Here is an 18,372-nt window from a genome sequence, read left to right on the forward strand (position 1 = left end):
ACCTCGGCCCAAACCTCAGAGCTCCGCGTCGCGATTACCGCCCCGCCTGCCACCCCGGGCTTCCGACACCACCTGAGCTTTAAATACTTGCAATCTAAAGAAACCACTGACGTTTTGGCATTGCGCATTGCGGCGGGAGAAAACTCCTTTACACTAAAACGTCACTACCATTTGCACTACATACTTTTCATCATGGGCAAAGAATTGGGACCTGGTGTCGGCTTCGAGTTTCCTCCAGTTGAAGTATCATGGCTGAAGCGCGATCTTCTGCTGTTCGCAAACAGCATCGGAGCTACATACCCAGATGAGCTACATTTCCTCTATGTAAGTTGATTTAGGCGAGCGTCCCTTTGGGCGGTGTCGCTGAGTTATTGCGAATGTACATATGGTGAATTACGAAAAAGAACAAGCTCTAACAGTCATGCCAGGAACTTCATCCTTCATTTGCCGCCTTCCCCACGTATCCCGTTATTCTCCCATTCAAGCACACCGACCAGGAGGTCATTGATTTCTATGCGCGCAGCAACTCGGAGCCGATTGAGGGTGTGCCCAAGTTCGACACCAAGCACGTGCTCGACGGCGAGCGCAAGATGCAATTCCTCAAGCCGCTCCCTGTCAGCAGCGCGGGCCGCAAATTCGAGGTGCGAAGCAAAGTACTAGGCGTGTACGACAAGGGCAAGCCAGGTACGGTTGTAGAAACCGAACAACGCCTTGTTGATGCCGAGACGGGCGAGACGTACACCCGAGCTGTTGGAAGTGGATTTTACGTAGGACAAGGAGGATGGGGTGGTCCCAAGGGTATGTCAAACCAAACCAACTAATTTATCATCGGAGAACGCAAGCATAGCTAACAAACGAAACCCCCATGCAGGCCCCAAAGTCCCCAACTTTCCCCCTCCCTCCCGCAACCCCGACCACACGCACATCCACCAAACCACCATGGAAACCGCGCACCTCTACCGCCTAAACGGCGACTACAACCCCCTGCACGCGGACCCCGAACCTGGCAAAAAAATGGGCTTTGGCGGCCCCATCATCCACGGCCTCTTCTCCTGGAACATGGCCGCCCACGCCCTCCTCAAGACCTTTGGCGCCAGCAAGCCCGAGAACCTCAAGGAGTTCCAGGCGCGCTTTGCTGCCCCCGTCAAGCCGGCCGACAAGCTCATTGTGGATATGTGGCGGACAGGGGATAAGGATGCGCAGGGGGCTGAGGAGATAAGGTTTATTGTCAAGGTTGAGGGCGGCAAGACGGTGCTGACGAATGGAAGGGCGCTGGTTAAAGTTGAGGGCGACAATAAAAAGGCAAAGTTGTAAGCAAGGGTATTGGTATTGGGAGGAGGTGCAGATCCAGGGTAAAATAAAGTTGATTGATAAATTGTACAATGGAAGCGATGCATGGTGTTCTCCAGTGTTACACTCTTCTCTAATTTTTTTTATTTTTATTTTTGCTTCTAACGTTGAATTGTGACAAGGCACCAATGTAGGATAATCAGAATTTTCAGTCTACCATCTCGAATGAGTAGAGCTGGGAAATACATGCTTTGAATTCGTCCAGGAATAATTTCCAAGTATATATATGTACATGTTGCATGTTACATGTTTTGACGAGTTAGGCTAGATCCTCCGCGCTGGGGGTACGTTTACACATGTTCTCCCCCTCTCTTATTACACAGTTTGATCCATCTGATAAGATGAAAGAGGTACATCAATCAGTAGTACGTACTTCACGTGCCCGCCGCAGCCGCATTGAGGCTAGTGCAACATGTACTCAACGATAGCGGTACCGGTGAGACTAGTAGGTAAAAGCACGGAAAAACGCAATACGAAGAAAAATTGCATCAATGCCTTGGCTTTCCTACACAAATCAATTGAGAAGAAAAAAAAACCTTGTAACAAGAAAAAAGCTAAGACATATTCTCTAATTTTCATTGATCTTGCATTTTAGTTACAGATGTATGTATAAGCAACCTAGCCCATATCCATGACCGCCTTTGTCTGTTCCATGACGATGCATACGTATGAATTCACTTGTTTAAAAAATATATAAACGACTTGCATAGAAGCGAAAAAAAAGAAAGCTTACGAGTTTAATGCACGGCAATAGCAAAACACAAAAGATAGTCGCATGAAGCCTTGGACTCGACACCACACCATTTAGCAAACAAAACTCCCATACACACGGAAAAAGCGAAAGCAATGCAACCGCGCAATGCAAATCCCATGCCCCGGCAAAAACGAAAGATGGTGTACGTGTCGTAATGCGTAGGCTTTCGCTACCCATAAAATTCATTCTGGAAAATCCTGGAATCGTCGTGGATCATGGAGCGGACACGGTGGTCCCTCACTGTTCGAGGTTACGCAAATTGTACCTCTGTAGCCACTTGTTGCGTTGGCAGCAGCAGCAGCAGCAGAAGTTGATGGAGCATATTAATCAAAGACTTGAAAGTAGTTCAAGTCTTTGTTGTAGGGAAAGCTCTGGGTATCCAAGAAGAGGCTCATAGCAATAAGGCTGCCTTGAACTAATAAAACAGAACAAGACAGCAACTTTTGTCGGGTCGTAGGAAGGAAGTGCTGTAGAAGAATCATAACGGTAGAAGGAAGGACGAGGCTATTGTCTGATGAGGGGCTCATCAGACGTCAAACTGGCCGTGGTTGAAGACATCATGTTCGTTGCTAGCAACAACGCCAGACATCCTATCGCCACGCCCCGCTGGCCTGTCCCAGTTGACGTCATCCGTATCGTCTTCGTCCATGCGTTCCATGCCTTCACTCCTGTGTCTATCGTGGCCAAATTGTTGCTCCATTGTGCTCGCATCTGTAAAGGTGAAACCGGCAAAGTTGGCTTGCATCGTCGGTGAGAGTGGCGTGGATGCCGAGTTGACACCTGAAGCTAGAGCGGCAGCACGTGCATTCAAGGAACCAGCTCCATTGAGAGCATTGGTGAACTCGGGATCAAAATTGGAGACGTCAAGCTCTCCCTTGAGCTTGGGCTTGAAAGGTGGCACAACGTTCTTCTTAGCCAGAGCGTCCCAATCGATATCAGCAAAGAAGGGGTGATCCTTCAACTCTTCCGCATCGCGTGTGGCGCCAAGTCTGTGCTTGGGGTTCCTGTTGAGAAGTCCCTTGACGAAATTCCTACCTTCTGTGCTGAGGGCGTCGCGAGGGAACCTGACTTTTCCGAAAGCAATGTTCTTGTACATTTGCTGGGTATCTTCTGCGTAGAATGGACTCCAGCCACAGCACATTTCGAAAACTAGCACACCGAGAGACCAGAAGTCAACCATCTTGGTGTAGCCGTGCTCATCCAAGAGAACCTCAGGAGCAAGGTATTCGGTAGTACCGCAGAATGTGTTGGTTGTGGCATTCTCGGTGAGGTTAGCCTTGGAAAGACCGAAATCGCAGAGTGCGATATGACCGTTTGCATCCAGGAGGATGTTCTCAGGCTTGAGGTCTCGGTACACAATGTTGTGTTCGTGGAGATGTTGCAGTGCGAGGATGAGCTCTGCAATGTAGAACTTGGCACGTGCTTCCTGGAAACGGCCTTCTCTCTGGAGATGCCAGAAGAGCTCACCTCCAGACATGTAATCGGTTACAAAGTACAGATCTGAAGGAGTCTGGAAAGAGAATTTGAGTCCGACAATGAAGGCCGAATCGGCCATAGCTGTCCGGACGAGAATGTTGCGTTCTCCGAGTGTGTGTGCCACCTCCTTCTTCTGCACAATAACCTTCTTTGAGAGAACCTTCATGGCGTAAATTCGACGAGTGTCTCGCTTGCGGACCTGGAATACCTGGCCGAATGTGCCCTTTCCAATGAGCTTGAGAATTTCAAAGTCTTCTGGGCCATAGTGCTTCTTTTCGACCTTCTGGAAATTGAGTTTCAAGTGTATTTCTCCAGTAACAATGCCGCCCTCGCCTTCTCGGGGCTCTAGTGGGAACCAACCATCGTAGGGCTCGTTATATTCAACAAGGTTTGGGCAGAAGCGAACATGGCCGAGGAAAGCCTCGCCGTTGGCGCGGTCGTAAACTGAGACGTCGACTTCTGCGTGGTCTCCAACAACATCACTTGAAGCTGTTAGGCTCAAAACCTACAAAAGTGAAAAAAAAATGTCGCCACTTACAAAATTGCTTCGTGTCCCCACTTGGGGGCGGTGACTTCCTCAAGAGAGCCATTGTCCCTGGGGTCTGAGCTGTGGCCACTGTTGCTGCTCTGTCGGCTCTTCATTGGGATGGCCATTGGGTGGTTCATTTGGCTCTCTGTTCGCTTCATCTGCATGGGTGGGCGGCCCTTCTTCGAGTCATCGTGCCTAGGGCCATCTGAGATGTACTCGGCCCATTGGAATTGGCAGACGACATAGGGGTCTACACTGGGAACAAGGCCCCTTCCTTCAGAGATTGTGACTGCGAGCTTGCCTTTTGGGGCGACGACAGGAGCCGTCTTGCTTTCCTTGGACTGGTCTGACGCATTGGAGGTGCGAGACAGGTTCGAAGGCTGTGGCTTGGTTTCTTGCGAGCGTGTGCGAGGAGTCTGAGGAGGGGTAGCCTGTTGCAACGGCGCAAAGTCGCCTTGCGTTAGCTTCTCCGTTTCACCAGCCAACTGTGAGGCTGAGGGAGTTCGGGAAGAGGCACTAGGGGTAGGGCTAGGCAGCATTTTGGGTTGGGTAGATGACTCTTTTTGTTCTTTTTCTTGGGGTTCCGACGGTGCAGGCTCGAGATGGTTCTGTGCAGAAGAAGTGACGGGTGCGGGGGAGGGGCTTGCCGCTGACAACGACTTCCGCGAGGGCATAAGAGAATCACGAACCTGACCAAAGTAACTATGCAGAATACCCGGCAGTCGTTTGTCCGTAGGATCGGGCTTGGGTGTCGTGGCACCGGGTGGCGTGGAGCTGGTGGAGCCGATCTGATCGTGTCCGTCGTCATTATTTTCGTTTGTTGCTCTGTGGTGAGTCAGCAATGGAGAAGACGACATGATGTCGCATCAAGTTAAAGGGCGGTGAGTGCGTGTCGGGGCGGGAGCAACGTGGTGGTGTGAGAGCTGCGAACATGACCACGAGTTGCTGGGCCGATGGCGAAGAAATAGTGTGCAACGTTAGACGGGGATGTTGCTCAGCTGCATCTGACCAGCTCAGATGCTAGCTTTTGCTAAGCGACGGGGACAGCTCTGGGGTGGCGGCCCAAAGGCTGCACACCCACCAGCACGGCGACGATGGCGAGAGGGGGAGAGGAAAGGGCAAACAAGGGCATGCTTACCGTGTCATTGCCTGCCTAAGCAGGTCGGCAGCGCCAGAGGACGTGGTACCGGCGTGGGAGGCCATGGTGGGTGGTTGGCGGGTCGAGGGTGCAGTGCCGACGTTGAGGGTGGAGAGGGTCGGGACAAGACTGCTCGACTTGTTGCGGATGTGATGGCGGGGCTGGATGGTCTTTGTGGAAGAGTCGGAGGTGCGCGAGACTAGTCCGGGACGGTGCGAAAGGGCATCTACAGCTGGGCTCTTTGGGCGGATCTTGGATGCGGCGGCGGTAGAAGGGGTGATGGTGGCTGTGGAGTAGGAGGAGGAGTTGTCACGGAGGCTGGCGCGAGAGGGGCTGCTGCTGAAGGTATCGCTGGCCGGGGACGCTGAGAGCGAAGTGGGCGCCGGGTCCGCAGGCGGGCGTGAAGTCATAATAATCAATTGGAACCTGGCTCGCTGCTCCGAGCGGCCTTGGCCCTAAACAAGCGCGTTGCAACGAGTGTGCGAAAACTCTGCTCTAGGACGTCTTTAACGGGGCAAGCAGTCCGAGTTTGTGCAGGCTCGAGCCACGCGGCGGTGTGTAAGGCGCGGGTAGGGTTGGGGAGACGTGAGCGTGTGTGCGTGTGCAGTGAGTGTGCCTTGGAAGAGCCTGGGGAGTGGGTTCGGGTACAGTTGGCAGGAGACAGGCTGCAGCATCGACACGGCCGTGCCAGAATGGTGAGTTATTAGCGTGCGGGAGCAGCGATGCAGATGGGCGATTGATAGCAACAGCAGCGTCAGAGGGCGCTGCAGATTGCAGGTGATTGCAGATTGTGGATTGCAGATGAGCGGCGGAGGAATCGATACTAAGGGAGTGGGTGGAACGCAGAGGAGATAGGCAAGTCAAGTGTTTGCGCTCGTTATGGACAGCAGCCCATTGCTCCCTTGACCGCAGGCACGTTATCCGACCGGTCAACTAGGGAGGCTTGCTAGATTTCATATGCTACTCGTACTTGTGCTCGTCCCCCTCTGGCCAGAGCAATCAATGCATTCACTCGGGGCGCTGGTGGCGGAGCCTTGGCCACGAGCCTCTGCGCCGCTGCAGCGCTGCACTGCACTGCACCACTGCCGCAACGCCTGCCGCTTGTCCTCGGCCCTTTGACCGCCACCCACCACTACCACTACCACCACCACCACCACCGCCGCCGCCGCCCCAGTGCTGTCATCAGTCACTCATCCACCACTTGCACTGTCGGTCGCCGAGCGACGCGCGCAAGCTGGAGCCAAATCATGTAACTAAATGTGTTAGAGGCAACAGCAGCAACTAGCAGCAGCGACACCAGTACTGGCACACTAAGTACACCTACCAGTGACACACCCCCGTTGCCGTCTACGTATGGACATGACACGCCCGTCGTTGACCCGTTGGGGGGGTGTGGGCCAAGCAAGCTGCCGTGCGCTGACGTCGTCTCTCCACCGCAGTGCGCCTTCACGGCCGGCAGCAGATTACAGTCCCTGGCTAAGATCTCGGAGCAAAGCCATTCACTGCCAATCACCGCCTCCACCTGCCCGTGTCTGGTGGAGCCCGAATACCCTCATACTTTCTGCTCAAGCCAGCCGCTGCGTCAAGCGCCCAGCCTGTTGTTTGAGGAAAAGACCCAGTCCACAGTCTGCAGTCCGCAGTCCGCAGCCCGAAGCCCTCATGTGCCGCCCGATAGCGATAGCGATAGTGCCATGGGTAGTCTCTGATAGACAGCCGACCACGGGACCGGTGTAACACATTTGAATCCGGCAATCGGCAGCTTCACGTGAGCCCTGACTCGTATATGCCCTTACTGCCACCCATAGTTGACCTTTTATGTGTGTGTGTGTGACTCCCTCTCCCCTCGTGTGTGTATGTAGCGGTATATAGTACTAACCATGTACTACTCTAGTAAATAATGTGGTGAGCACACTGGCTGGTGAAAGTCCACACACCAGCCAATCAGCGTCCTAGCCATCCACGCCGTCGGCCAAACAGCCGGCCCGTGCAGGCGTATTGCATTTCTTAAGTCGAGCTGCACAGCACCCGGGCGCGCGCAGGCCCACGAGCTCAACGCCACAGCAGACAATAGCATACTGCCCACTAGATCATCATGTCCGACCGCGAGTTTGGCGGTAACGACGATCTGTCGTTGCCAAAGGGTGAGTGCTCCTGACATGCGCCCGCCTCGCCCCAAGCCCATCACTAACGTGCCCGACAGCGACGGTGCAAAAGATTGTCCAAGACATCCTCGCCAGCGAGCCAGGCATGACCTTTGCCAAGGACTCGCGAGACCTGCTTATTGAGTGCTGCGTCGAGTTCATCACCCTCATCTCGTCCGAGGCCAACGAAATCGCCGAAAAGGACGCCAAGAAGACCATAGCCTGCGAGCATGTCAAGGCTGCTCTCGAGGAGCTCGACTTTGGCGACTACGTGCCCGCCATCCTCGACGTCGCACAAGACTACAAGAAGCAGCAACAGGTACGCGCTCGCCAGATACACACACATATATGTACCTCCCTGGTCGGAACTAACGTGGGGCAGAACCGCGAAAAGAAGCAAACCAAGATTGAGCAGAGTGGCATGACCGAGGAGCAGCTCATTGCTGCCCAAGAGGAGCTTTTCAAGAATGCTACGAGCAAATTCAACGCACCCTCGCAGTAATCAGCTACTTCATCTGACGCATCACTTGTACGAATAACGGACTCGGTTGCATGGCGTTTGGGCGGACATCGAGGGGGTGCAGGCATGGCGTTTTGGGTAGACCAGGTAGGCTTTCAGCGTATGCAGGCCACCTTTTTTCCAATGCATAAGGCTAGGCGTTTTCCGGTGCGATTCGGTGTCGAGCAGGCTGCACCGCAGCCCAAAGACCACCATGACAAATTTACCATGATTTTGACTTGTGCACCCATCTGCCCACTGCTCTCTTGAATGCGCGTCGACAAGTACTCTGCAACAGGACGGGCATTCGCGCGACCCTTTCGCGACCAATGACGTCGGGGCGCGTGGGCCGCCAAACCCCGCGTAGCCCTGGCCAGTAGCGGCAACCCACCTACACCTACCCATCTCCCCAAGCCCTACCCCAATCCACGCCAACCCTGCCTACTGTTACACTCTAACTATACACCATGTCGGGTCTCGAGAATGCGCTTTTCAACCTCAAGGTGGGCATCGGCCGCCTGTCCCTGCTAGTAGTCAGCCCGCTGACCTTGACTAGTTCACAGCCAAGTCGCTGAACCGACAGGCCCTCAAAGCCGGCAAGGAAGAGCAGGCCGAGAAGACCAAGCTGGAAAAGGTGTGCGCGCACGACGAGTCCTGCTCCCAGTCAAAAACATACTGACGCGTTCGCCAGGCCATGAAGCAGGGCCACAACGACATCGCACGCATCTACGCCGGAAACGCCATCCGCAAACAAAACGAGAAGCTCAACCTCCTGCAGCTTGCCTCTCGCGTCGATGCCGTCGCTGGCCGTGTACAAACAGCAGTCACTATGCGCCAAATCACGGGCAACATGATGAAGGTCAACCGGAGTCTTGACGTGGCCATGAAGTCGATGAGTCCTGAACGCGTATGTAGTCACTGCAGTAGCACCCGAGATCCTCCACGCTCATGCTGACCCTACCATAGATTGCTGCAGTTATGGTTGATTTTGAGAAACAATTCGAGAACGTAGACTCTGCCACCGAACTCTACCAGGACATTACCTCGTCTGCCACGGCTGTTGGTACCCCACAGGAGGATGTCGACCGCCTCATGGCCCAGGCAGCAGACAAGGCAGGCGTTGACCTACAACAAGACCTGCAAGAAGCCACCCCGGCCAAGACCAAGGTGGGTCCTACCGAGCAGGAAGAGGAGGCTTTTACCGAGAGGCTGCGCGCGCTAAGAAACTAAACCATGGGCAATGATTAACTGAAATGGATTCTTTGGTGTAAACGGAGTTGGGGTGTCACATATACGAAACGGTTTATGAACAAGGCTACATTTGATTCGGATACAGCAAGCTGTCGTCATTGCAATTAACATTATTCATCAAGTGGATCCTGATTCTCAGTCCCTGCATCCGTGTGCTCCCACAAACACCACGTCATTCGCACATCTTGCCATTTCTTACGACGTACATATATACTACTCCACATTTTGTGTTCTGTACGTAACAGCACATTCGGCCCGACCCTCGACTTGGATAGGGAATTTCCGGAACGCGATCGGTCCATTTTTATGTGCAACCGTTACCTCGTTTTCCAAGGAAATATACAGAAATCATGAGCACTACACCTGCTCAACTGCTAATATACACAAGGCATGAATGCAACCTTGAAATGATCACCACCAACATGTAGCCTAAGAAGTTCCCGCCTCCTTGTCTTTCCTCCTCGACCGACCCTCCTCTTCAATCCTCTCCACCAACATATCAGCAAGGAACCACTGGTCCTGCCTCTCTTCCCCCATGATCCTGTGACTAGATTCCAGGAACCTCTGCTTAAAAACCATCCATAGTTCCTCATCAGCCGTCTCGCCAGCCCCAGGCCTAGGATAAAAAGGATCGTTCTTGTAGAAAGCGGCAGAAGCCTGCTCAACCCCCGTTTCGTCAATCTGGATCGGACGACAACAATCAAAGTCGAGAATCCACATGCAGTGAACACCTAGATACTCCGATTCAAACGTAGATGCATGCCCTGCGCGCGGAGGAGCCAACACAAACTCCACATCATTCGCATCGATCCTCGCACCCCAGTGCATCAGCGCCAGCGCTTCCGCCATGGCACCCGCATACGCCTTGACGTCCAGCCCCAGCACCTCCATCTGATCAACATGCAGCGGCACATTACGTAGACTGAAGCGCTGGAACTGCGATTGACTGACCCCGTCTTGCCTGTGACGGCGCCGGCGACCAAGGTACGGTCGAATCAGACATGCGTCGTCGTCTGGGTTTCCCTTGACAAAGTCGCTCAGCGGGGTGTTGCCCGCACAGAAGAGATCGACGAGCTTGTTGCTGATGGACCGGGGCACTTTGGGGACGCGCTCCGATACTAGGGCTCTGCATGCGGAGTAGCCGGGAGGGAACTGGGGGAGGCTGGTGTGCCACCAGGGGTCGGTGGCTTGGATGAGTCGGTGGCATTGGGGGATGCAGAGGGGGGTTGAGAGGGAGTAGTAGTAGTGGTGGTGCTGCTGCTGCTGTGCGCTCTCGACGACTTTGATGTGCATGTTGTAGTCGTTTGTGACGGAGCGGCCGGGGCCGCCATCTTCGCGCTTGATGGCGGTTTGGGGGGTGGCGGCTTCGAGGGCCCAGACACTGCCGCAGAAGCCTTTGCCGATGCAGCGGTAGCGGTTGTTAGTTTGTTGCATAGTTTGCATGTAGACTTTTTTAAGCTTAAAGTTTGGATGTAGCGGGGGATCGTTTGTGTGATAGGGTTTGTGGTTAAATAGGTGATAGAGAGGCTTGCGTTTGCAGTTCTCACCTGCTTGTGCCGTGGTGCTGTTAGTCGTTTGCTCTAAGTATTGACCAATGATGTCTTTGCTATTGCAGCCTGTAGGTGAAAGACATGACTCAAAGCTCACCGTGTAACCGCCAGATGGTCACTTATTTGCGTTTTGAGCACGTTACGCATTGGGTGAGATTCATGACAAGTATGACGTGACCAGCAGATTGGCTGTCGGTTGATAGAATTCGTAGCCTAGAACTACCAAGTACTGTGATTTACATGTATATCCAGACCATTTTCTCTGTAGACTATACCTTTGGAGAATACGGGAGACACTCCTAGCCAAAAAGCGTTATTGATGACTTCAAGAATTACTTGCAAAAGTTTTGCGTAAGCTCGACCACAGTCAAGCAATACACCTTTGAGACTAACATCTCTGCTTCACTTTGGATATGGCCTACCCACACATACAATTGTTACTTTCTCCCCCAAATTTTTAACACAAGATGATCCCAATACATATTCTTGCGTAGCAAGAATCCAGTCCAAACCCATCACAAAATTGTGAAAAGAACACAACCTTCCTTTGCCCACCGAGATTCATCTTCGCACCACAGTTTGCCTCGTTGTCTTGAACTGTTAGCTTCAAATTGACCATCTCTCTCGGTTATCTGGGTACCTTCACCTTGATAGATAAAAAAAAATAGTGAATTCTCCGCAATCCAACGCTCTTTTGTAGTAATCCCCCTCCCACCAGAGCCCCAGAAAACATGTGTATATTACTGAAACCGAGTAAATAGGATCTCTGTAGCTTTGTACGTGTAGGGCCTAGTAAGACATACGCATAAACATGGTCATATTTCCTCTATCAATACGAAATACGTGAATTCCGTCATCACAAGCTCCCTAACCCATCCCCTTCTTCTTTCTTTTACACATGAGTATCTTGTCACCACCGCATTTCCTGATCTCGTCTTAAATACAGCAGGAATCACCTACATATCTGTCTGCCACAGGATTTACCTCAAGTCAACTGCATCGAGTGACCTTGTATATCTTCAGTACAAGACGCCAGCGCATCTCAGGGATTTCTAGATAGCAATTGCTGTTATTGTGCTGGATAACTGGTATGACAATGGATGAGGACATTGATTCAGAGTATTTTTTTCTACAAGATTTGCGGTGTGTGTGTGTGTGTCTGTTTGTGGCGAGGAGCATCCAGATGAATAGGTGGAATTTTTCTTTATAATTCAATACAAAAAGAAATTATCACCAAGATGCAACTGAGTAGTACTGATATCGATGTCGTCAGTTTTGCAACGACTACATGTTTCCCAACTGGTAAAGAACGTGTCTTGTGATAATAAGTGGAGCAACTCAAAAAGCCGTGCTGGTTTGATGATGGAAAGTGGCTTCTATTCTAAGGAAAGAAAAATACTTTCTTTTTTTTCATCCTACTTAGCTTATTATCTTGCAGTCAAGTTGATGAACGACTTCGTCCCTTGAATCCAAACACTTCAACACTCATCTTCTCCAACTCACCAACAAAGGCATATCCTTCTGGTTCTCTCATATGCTCATATGCTTACATAGTGGGCGATATCAGTACGAGCCACCATATAAAGAGGTGATACACACGACTGCATAGTTGGGAGGAATACGGTTGATGTGGGTTGTATGCATAGGGCGACGGTCAGTTCCTAGTGCATCCGAAGTTGAGAAGCCAGAGGAGATAGTACCGGCAGGAGTCAGATGTAGAGAGGTATTCTCTGGGATAAAATATCGTGTATGAGTCTTATGGCAACCTTTTTTTTTAAAAACTAAAAAGTGGTCAGAAAGTAAAGGTACTATGTCCTGTATTGATATCGATTATATTTCTGAGATATGTAAGTGCCTTGAATCTAACACAAGGGGCAATGGAATCATCTAGGATGTTTTTGAAGAAAAATTGGACGATGATCTATCCTTGCAAGTGGTCTTGATGTTGTTCAGAGTAAAGTTGATATGGACAAGAGACGATCTTGTGATGTGCCCAAAAGATTGCATACCACGGCTGCGTGGGAATGACCAACCACATTCCCTGCGACTTACAAGCCCGGCAATCCCTAATAATCATCAAGCCCCATTTTGCTTGTATATCCATTCTCTTGCTAGCAGCCACCACATGTGTAGCACAAGGTGGATATGCTGATGCACAGACCACATCGCTTATCGATTCGCACGCGGTGATCGAAAATACGTCGAGAGCGAAATCCCGACCATTTACACGTTTCCTGTACATTTTACGTGAGTATCAGGCAGTCGCAAGTTTGTCGTTTATCGCTGACACTGTCCTAAAGCCAAAACCCCCCAAAAAACCCACAAATCTTTGCCACAATGGAGAACGAACGCGGAGAACTCGTAGACCTGTAAATAAACAATCCTTGGCCCTGTGCAATAACCAAGACTGGACATAAGTAAACTGATATTTCCGCAGCTACATCCCACGCAAGTGCGACGCCACCAACCGTATCATCCGACCCAAGGATCACGCCTCTGTCCAGATCGCCATTGCCAATGTTACAGCTGAAGGCCGCGCAATCCCCGGAGACAACAAGTCGTTTGCCCTCGCTGGTTTCGTCCGTGCAATGGGTGAGGCAGATGACTCGTTGAACCGCCTGGCTCAACAGAGTGGATATTTGGAGAAGGTGTGGAGCGCTGTCAAATAAGTAAAGATAAGGAAAGAAGAAGAAGAGAAGAAAAAACAGATCGCGAAAAAATGGTTGAGAAATGTCACGATATGATCGAAACGAGGATAGATGGTGTTTCGGGCTCCCGGCGTATAGGATTGCGACGCAAGTCAGCTACTGGAGAGCATAAAAAGACTAAATAGCGTCCAAGTCTTCCAGACGACTCTGCAAAAACGCAGGTTGAAATTTGCTTCTCAAGTTCAAAACTCCAGGAGGCTCCAACTGCTTTGTGCAAGGCTTTCTGCTTCCAACTTTTTTTTTGGCTTGCGGTGTATCCCTTACGTACCTGTCCAAAATCTCTCGGCGTAGTATTATGTCGAGGCATATGCTTTTGCCATGCGAGCTGCCTGTGTTGATTCTGCGGGGTTGTAAAGGGTTATTAGTGCTTTGGATAAATATGCATCTCTGACCCTCTATGCAGTGTTCAGTGCTTCTCCAGAGTAGTGCCGCATACACGGCTGTACGCGTATTGGGTGAATCGGTAGTCCGGCTCTTGCATATCCAAAGGGCGTTCCTGGTTGAGGAAATGGGCACCCACTAATGGGCCCAGCCTGATGTGCGTGGAATACTTTCTGCATGATTGTGGCGAGAGTTGAGAGACCATTGGCCATGGCTAACGCGAATGACTTGCACGTGGAATGAGCAAAGTGGACCCATGAAACGCGAACTTGGCCCTGCTGATCACAACAAGTCTATCATGAGAACTAGTAAATGCCGATGGGGAGGTTGGGTCGTGAAGATGTGGAGAGATCGTCTGCTGGTTCGGGTACAACTATGCGTATGGGTATGCGTATTCACGACTTGGAGGCCCAGACTACTGGCTCGTACCAGGCGACCGGGAGAGAGGCCGGTTGTAGTAAAGTGTACATCTTACTGCAGGAGACTAGCAAATGCAACGGTAAGCGCGGCGCTTGAAGATAGAGAATGCATCGACATGGCCGCTCCTCGGCACATCTAGAAGCGAATAGTTTTGCGTAATATCGACAGTCCAAGGTGATGCACTGGTGCTCGTTGGCAGCCACAGTTGCTCAGCTGTTGGCAGATAATGGTGGACGGCAGAGGGTGAACAGGCCGCGTGTCGTCTTGATTCGACTCGCGGTACATTACACCGAGGACTGGAATATAGGCGTAGGCGGCACCTGTTCCGTTCGGGATAATGGATCGCTACCGGCGCAGACGGACGCACTACGAAGAACAGCTTGGTGTGTTCCGGTAGGAGCTAGAGTGGCTTTGGGTGGCGCACTGTCAAACCAGACGACAAATCATGGGGTAATGGGGTAGTGCCATGTGCGATGGGATGAAGGCGCATACGTAGATATATCCATCAGCGGCTTCCTTATCGCCATATAGCGAGCACAGGAGTCTTTTGTAGCGGTAATTACCTGGGCCACGGTGGGCCCGTCAGTGCTGGTCGGCGGGATCATGCGCGGTGTGGAAAGTATGGCTCTACTGCTCAAGCAGGAGAAGGTCCGGGGAGAAAGTGTGGGAAACCCCTGCGAAAGAAGCTTCAGCGGGGTCGGGTAAATTCAGTCGTGGTGCGGGGATGGGGTAGCGTGGGTAGCGTTGGCTGGGGCTCCGCGACCGGGGCTGTGATAGGCGGCTCGGGGCCAACACGCCGGCTAAGGCCTCAAGGAATCAACTAACGTCAGGCCGCCAATCTGCATCTGGACTCTCCCGGTGGGTTGAAGGCAAAGGCCAAAGCATTGCCAAGCGGTAACGGGATGCGATCAAGCTTGTCAAATTCGAATCACACGCAGGTGGGCGTTGGCGTGGGGCCAGTTTGATAGCCACTTTGATCTGATTGATGGAATCCTGCCTGTAAACCACTGACCCCAGATGCCGGCCTGACTGACTGCGGGACACCTGAGGCCCTTGCTCTTGCTCTCTCTATTTAAAAGTGCTACCACCGCAGTGATCATCTTCTTTTGCTTCCCATTACCTGCCAGCCTCTCTTATACCGCACACTCTGCTTGTGCCGGTTCACATTTGCAAGCATGGGCGATCAAATCGACAAAAAGGCCTATGGCGCCGACACGCACATCGAGAAGGCCATGTCGAACCTCGAAATCGACGAGAAGTCGACGGCTGCCCAGAACAAGGCTGCTGCCATCGAGGCTGAAAATGCCGAGCACAACATGAGTGTGCCACAGGCCGTCAAGGAATACCCCATGGCTGCCTTTTGGGCCTTTGTCATGTCTTGCACTATTGTCAGTCGCCTCTTCCTCCCCCCGGCCCAGTTGGCATGTCCAAAATAAAAAAGAGAAACCCAGCTAATACGACATGTAGATTATGGAATCCTACTGTGTTTTCTTGATGGGAAACTTCATCGCCCTTCCCGCGTTTGCCAATGACTATGGTAGATTCAGCCCCGTCGACAACAAGAAGATCATTGTAGCCAGCTGGCAGTCTGCTCTCCAGATGGGTGGGCCGGTGGGTGCAATCATCGGTGTCTGCTTGGCTGGTCCCCTTACCAGCCGCATTGGATATCGATGGGCGACTATTTCCGCACTCATGGTGTTGAACGCCTTCATCTTCATCTTCTACTTCGCCAACTCGCTTCCCGTCATGTTCGTTGCCCAGCTCCTCGAGGGTATCCCATGGGGTGTCTTCATCGCCAACTCCCCAGCCTACTGCAGTGAGATTACGCCAATTCAACTACGAGCTCCTGCTACTCAGATGTTGCAAATGTTCTGGGCTATTGGTTCCATCATCGTCACTGGTGTCACTTATCACTACAACACAATGGAAGACGCAAAGGCGTACAGGTATGTATTTCGATACTTTGTATCGGCCACTTGGCTAACCGAGCTCCCAGAATCCCTATTGCCCTCCAATGGATGTTCCCCACCCCTCTTGCCATTCTCATCTACCTGGCTCCAGAGTCTCCCTGGTGGTTGACCCGTAAGGGACGTTATGAAGAGGCCGAGAAGGCAGTCGGACGCTTGGGACGCAAGACCAAGCTCAATCTCAAGGAGGCTGTTGCTATGATGCGCCGTACCATTGATCTTGAGAAGTCAGTCAAGGACCCCAGCTACTTGGAGCTCTTCCGAGGCGTCGACCGCTACCGAACCCTCATTGTGTGCGGTGTTTACGCGGCACAGAACCTTACGGGCAATCTTATCGCCAACCAGGCCGTATACTTCTTTGAGCGTAAGTTTCCATCACCAAAAATACTGGAAATCTAGAGCCATGATGCTAATCCTTTCACAGAGGCTGGCATGAGCACCGACACTGCCTTTGCCCTTGGTTTGATCACATCTGCTCTTCAGATGATCTTCGTCATGCTGTCTTGGATTTTGACCTCATACCTCGGTCGTCGTACCATCTACGTATGGGGCTCTCTCATCAACGTCGGCTTTCTCGTGGCCCTCGGCATAGCAGCCTCCGTTAGCACGCCAACCGAGGCTGTTGCCAAGGCGGCTTCTCTCGCACAAGCCTCCCTCGGTCTCATTGTCTCCGTTCTCTTCACCCTGGGACCTGCGCCTGCTTCATGGGTCATCATCGGAGAAACATCTGCTATTCGTCTTCGACCCTTGACAACCGGTATTGGACGTGGTTGCTACTATGCAATCAACATTCCTTGCATTTTCCTTTCCAGCTACATGCTTAACCCTGATGTAAGATTTGCCCCATTTTGAGCTTTGCATGAATTGCCACTAACTCAGTACAGGAAGCAAATCTTGGTGGCAAGTGCGGTTACGTCTGGGGTGGCACTGGCTTCGTCTGCTTCGTCCTTGCATACTTCTTCCTGCCTGAGATGAAGGACCGATCCTACCGCGAAATCGATATTCTGTTCCACCGCAAGGTCCCGGCTCGCCAATGGTCAAAGACTGTGGTCGACGCCAACGACGACGAGTAAACAGCGTGTGCTCAGGAGGCCAAGGCATGGTGTGGATAGTAGTAAGGTGTTGATATGTCATCACTCATGTCCCTTGGTACCATATCAAGTAGTCACTGGGCTAGACTAAATGCTATGACCCTTATCTTGGAATAATTAATTATGCAAATATTTCCCATGAGCTGCAAATTCATCTTTGAATGATGCCTTGAGTGTATGCAGTCATGATTATTCAAGTGTGCATTTGTCAACCATGAAGCCATGTTCAGGTCTGTCAATAAATTCGCATTGCGGATATATTTCCGTTAATCCAGGCTACTTTGAATGTAGTTCACCGTTCACTCCATCTCGGGACGGATCTATTCTCGTAGCTGAAGATGGAGTTAATAACTAAACAGACCCTTAATCTACCCATGCGATGATCTTTAAAACTGGTCCTCAAATCAACCAATCAAGCCCAACTCACACCTACAGTCAAGTTCAGCTAGGCTAGGGTACCCGGTATGACAGTTTGATAACAGTTACGCTCAGCCGCAGAAGTCGCGGTTACTCACAGGTCCTCGACATTGACACGGACGCCATCTCCAGACGCAGCCAACTGTAAGAAAAGGCTCTCTGCTTGCAGTAAGCTCACAGATCTATCCAATCTGTTTCCAAGGGCCCGGGTCTTGGAAAGCGGGGAAGATTGCGTGTACCCATGGTACTGGTATGTGGAATATCGAACTAGAGATCTGATAGGTGGGTACTGATCTGATTGTGAGGGTCTAGGGACCGTGCTCGAGGACTATCCGCTGGGCTCCGCAGCGCCTTCAGTCGCTGTTGGAGCATGGTTAGATGCTCAGCACACAATTATGTAGTATGCCTGTGAGTTGTGGGTATGGCAATGATGATATTTGTTGCCAATGATTCATTGCAGTCGGCGTGTAGGAAAGAAGGAAGATGGGTAGATGAAGCTCACTGAATGCTATGTTACCATTTTTTGACTAGGACATATATCCTCTCGGCGATATATGTCGCATGTCTAAAGACTCCATCCGTTTTCTTTGGTTCGATCTTGCCTATATTGTACAAACTGCGCACAAAAACGGTTTAGCGCAAGTACCTTGGTAACCCAGTTGGACAATGTCACCTCTTGCCTTGCTTCGTTGTATCTATC

General features: G+C 51.5%; 8 protein-coding genes across 8 annotated transcripts; 6 read left to right on the forward strand and 2 right to left on the reverse strand.

The window, feature by feature from the left end:
- Window positions 1–192: 192 nt before the first annotated feature.
- On the forward strand, window positions 193–1,314 carry COCMIDRAFT_82447 (uncharacterized protein; the record flags this gene model as incomplete). Its single annotated transcript, XM_007685012.1, has 3 exons — window positions 193–324; window positions 429–798; window positions 872–1,314. 3 exons carry the CDS (start codon window positions 193–195, stop codon window positions 1,312–1,314), a joined length of 945 nt encoding a protein of 314 aa, XP_007683202.1.
- A 1,316-nt stretch (window positions 1,315–2,630) lies between these two features.
- COCMIDRAFT_32402 (uncharacterized protein) lies at window positions 2,631–5,657 on the reverse strand (the record flags this gene model as incomplete). Its single annotated transcript, XM_007684979.1, has 3 exons — window positions 2,631–4,062; window positions 4,119–4,934; window positions 5,248–5,657. 3 exons carry the CDS (start codon window positions 5,655–5,657, stop codon window positions 2,631–2,633), a joined length of 2,658 nt encoding a protein of 885 aa, XP_007683169.1.
- Window positions 5,658–7,339: 1,682 nt separating this feature from the next.
- On the forward strand, window positions 7,340–7,890 carry COCMIDRAFT_82469 (uncharacterized protein; the record flags this gene model as incomplete). The annotated part of the gene is made up of 3 exons (XM_007685013.1): window positions 7,340–7,388; window positions 7,448–7,707; window positions 7,771–7,890. 3 exons carry the CDS (start codon window positions 7,340–7,342, stop codon window positions 7,888–7,890), a joined length of 429 nt encoding a protein of 142 aa, XP_007683203.1.
- Window positions 7,891–8,354: 464 nt separating this feature from the next.
- Window positions 8,355–9,117, forward strand: COCMIDRAFT_82195 (uncharacterized protein; the record flags this gene model as incomplete). Its single annotated transcript, XM_007685014.1, has 4 exons — window positions 8,355–8,390; window positions 8,444–8,521; window positions 8,579–8,794; window positions 8,854–9,117. The coding sequence occupies 4 exons, from the start codon at window positions 8,355–8,357 to the stop codon at window positions 9,115–9,117; spliced, it is 594 nt and encodes a 197-aa protein (XP_007683204.1).
- A 450-nt stretch (window positions 9,118–9,567) lies between these two features.
- COCMIDRAFT_1034 (uncharacterized protein) lies at window positions 9,568–10,572 on the reverse strand (the record flags this gene model as incomplete). Its single annotated transcript, XM_007684933.1, has 1 exon — window positions 9,568–10,572. One exon carries the CDS (start codon window positions 10,570–10,572, stop codon window positions 9,568–9,570), a length of 1,005 nt encoding a protein of 334 aa, XP_007683123.1.
- A 2,453-nt stretch (window positions 10,573–13,025) lies between these two features.
- COCMIDRAFT_82212 (uncharacterized protein) lies at window positions 13,026–13,357 on the forward strand (the record flags this gene model as incomplete). The annotated part of the gene is made up of 2 exons (XM_007685015.1): window positions 13,026–13,057; window positions 13,126–13,357. The coding sequence occupies 2 exons, from the start codon at window positions 13,026–13,028 to the stop codon at window positions 13,355–13,357; spliced, it is 264 nt and encodes an 87-aa protein (XP_007683205.1).
- A 732-nt stretch (window positions 13,358–14,089) lies between these two features.
- Window positions 14,090–14,902, forward strand: COCMIDRAFT_22189 (uncharacterized protein; the record flags this gene model as incomplete). The annotated part of the gene is made up of 3 exons (XM_007684953.1): window positions 14,090–14,276; window positions 14,397–14,590; window positions 14,729–14,902. The coding sequence occupies 3 exons, from the start codon at window positions 14,090–14,092 to the stop codon at window positions 14,900–14,902; spliced, it is 555 nt and encodes a 184-aa protein (XP_007683143.1).
- Window positions 14,903–15,372: 470 nt separating this feature from the next.
- Window positions 15,373–17,237, forward strand: COCMIDRAFT_1036 (uncharacterized protein; the record flags this gene model as incomplete). The annotated part of the gene is made up of 5 exons (XM_007684934.1): window positions 15,373–15,585; window positions 15,665–16,143; window positions 16,194–16,528; window positions 16,589–16,995; window positions 17,049–17,237. The coding sequence occupies 5 exons, from the start codon at window positions 15,373–15,375 to the stop codon at window positions 17,235–17,237; spliced, it is 1,623 nt and encodes a 540-aa protein (XP_007683124.1).
- Between the last annotated feature and the right edge of the window lie 1,135 nt (window positions 17,238–18,372).

This window comes from Bipolaris oryzae (assembly GCF_000523455.1).
Source record: "Bipolaris oryzae ATCC 44560 unplaced genomic scaffold scaffold_6, whole genome shotgun sequence".
Lineage (NCBI taxonomy): Eukaryota > Fungi > Ascomycota > Dothideomycetes > Pleosporales > Pleosporaceae > Bipolaris > Bipolaris oryzae.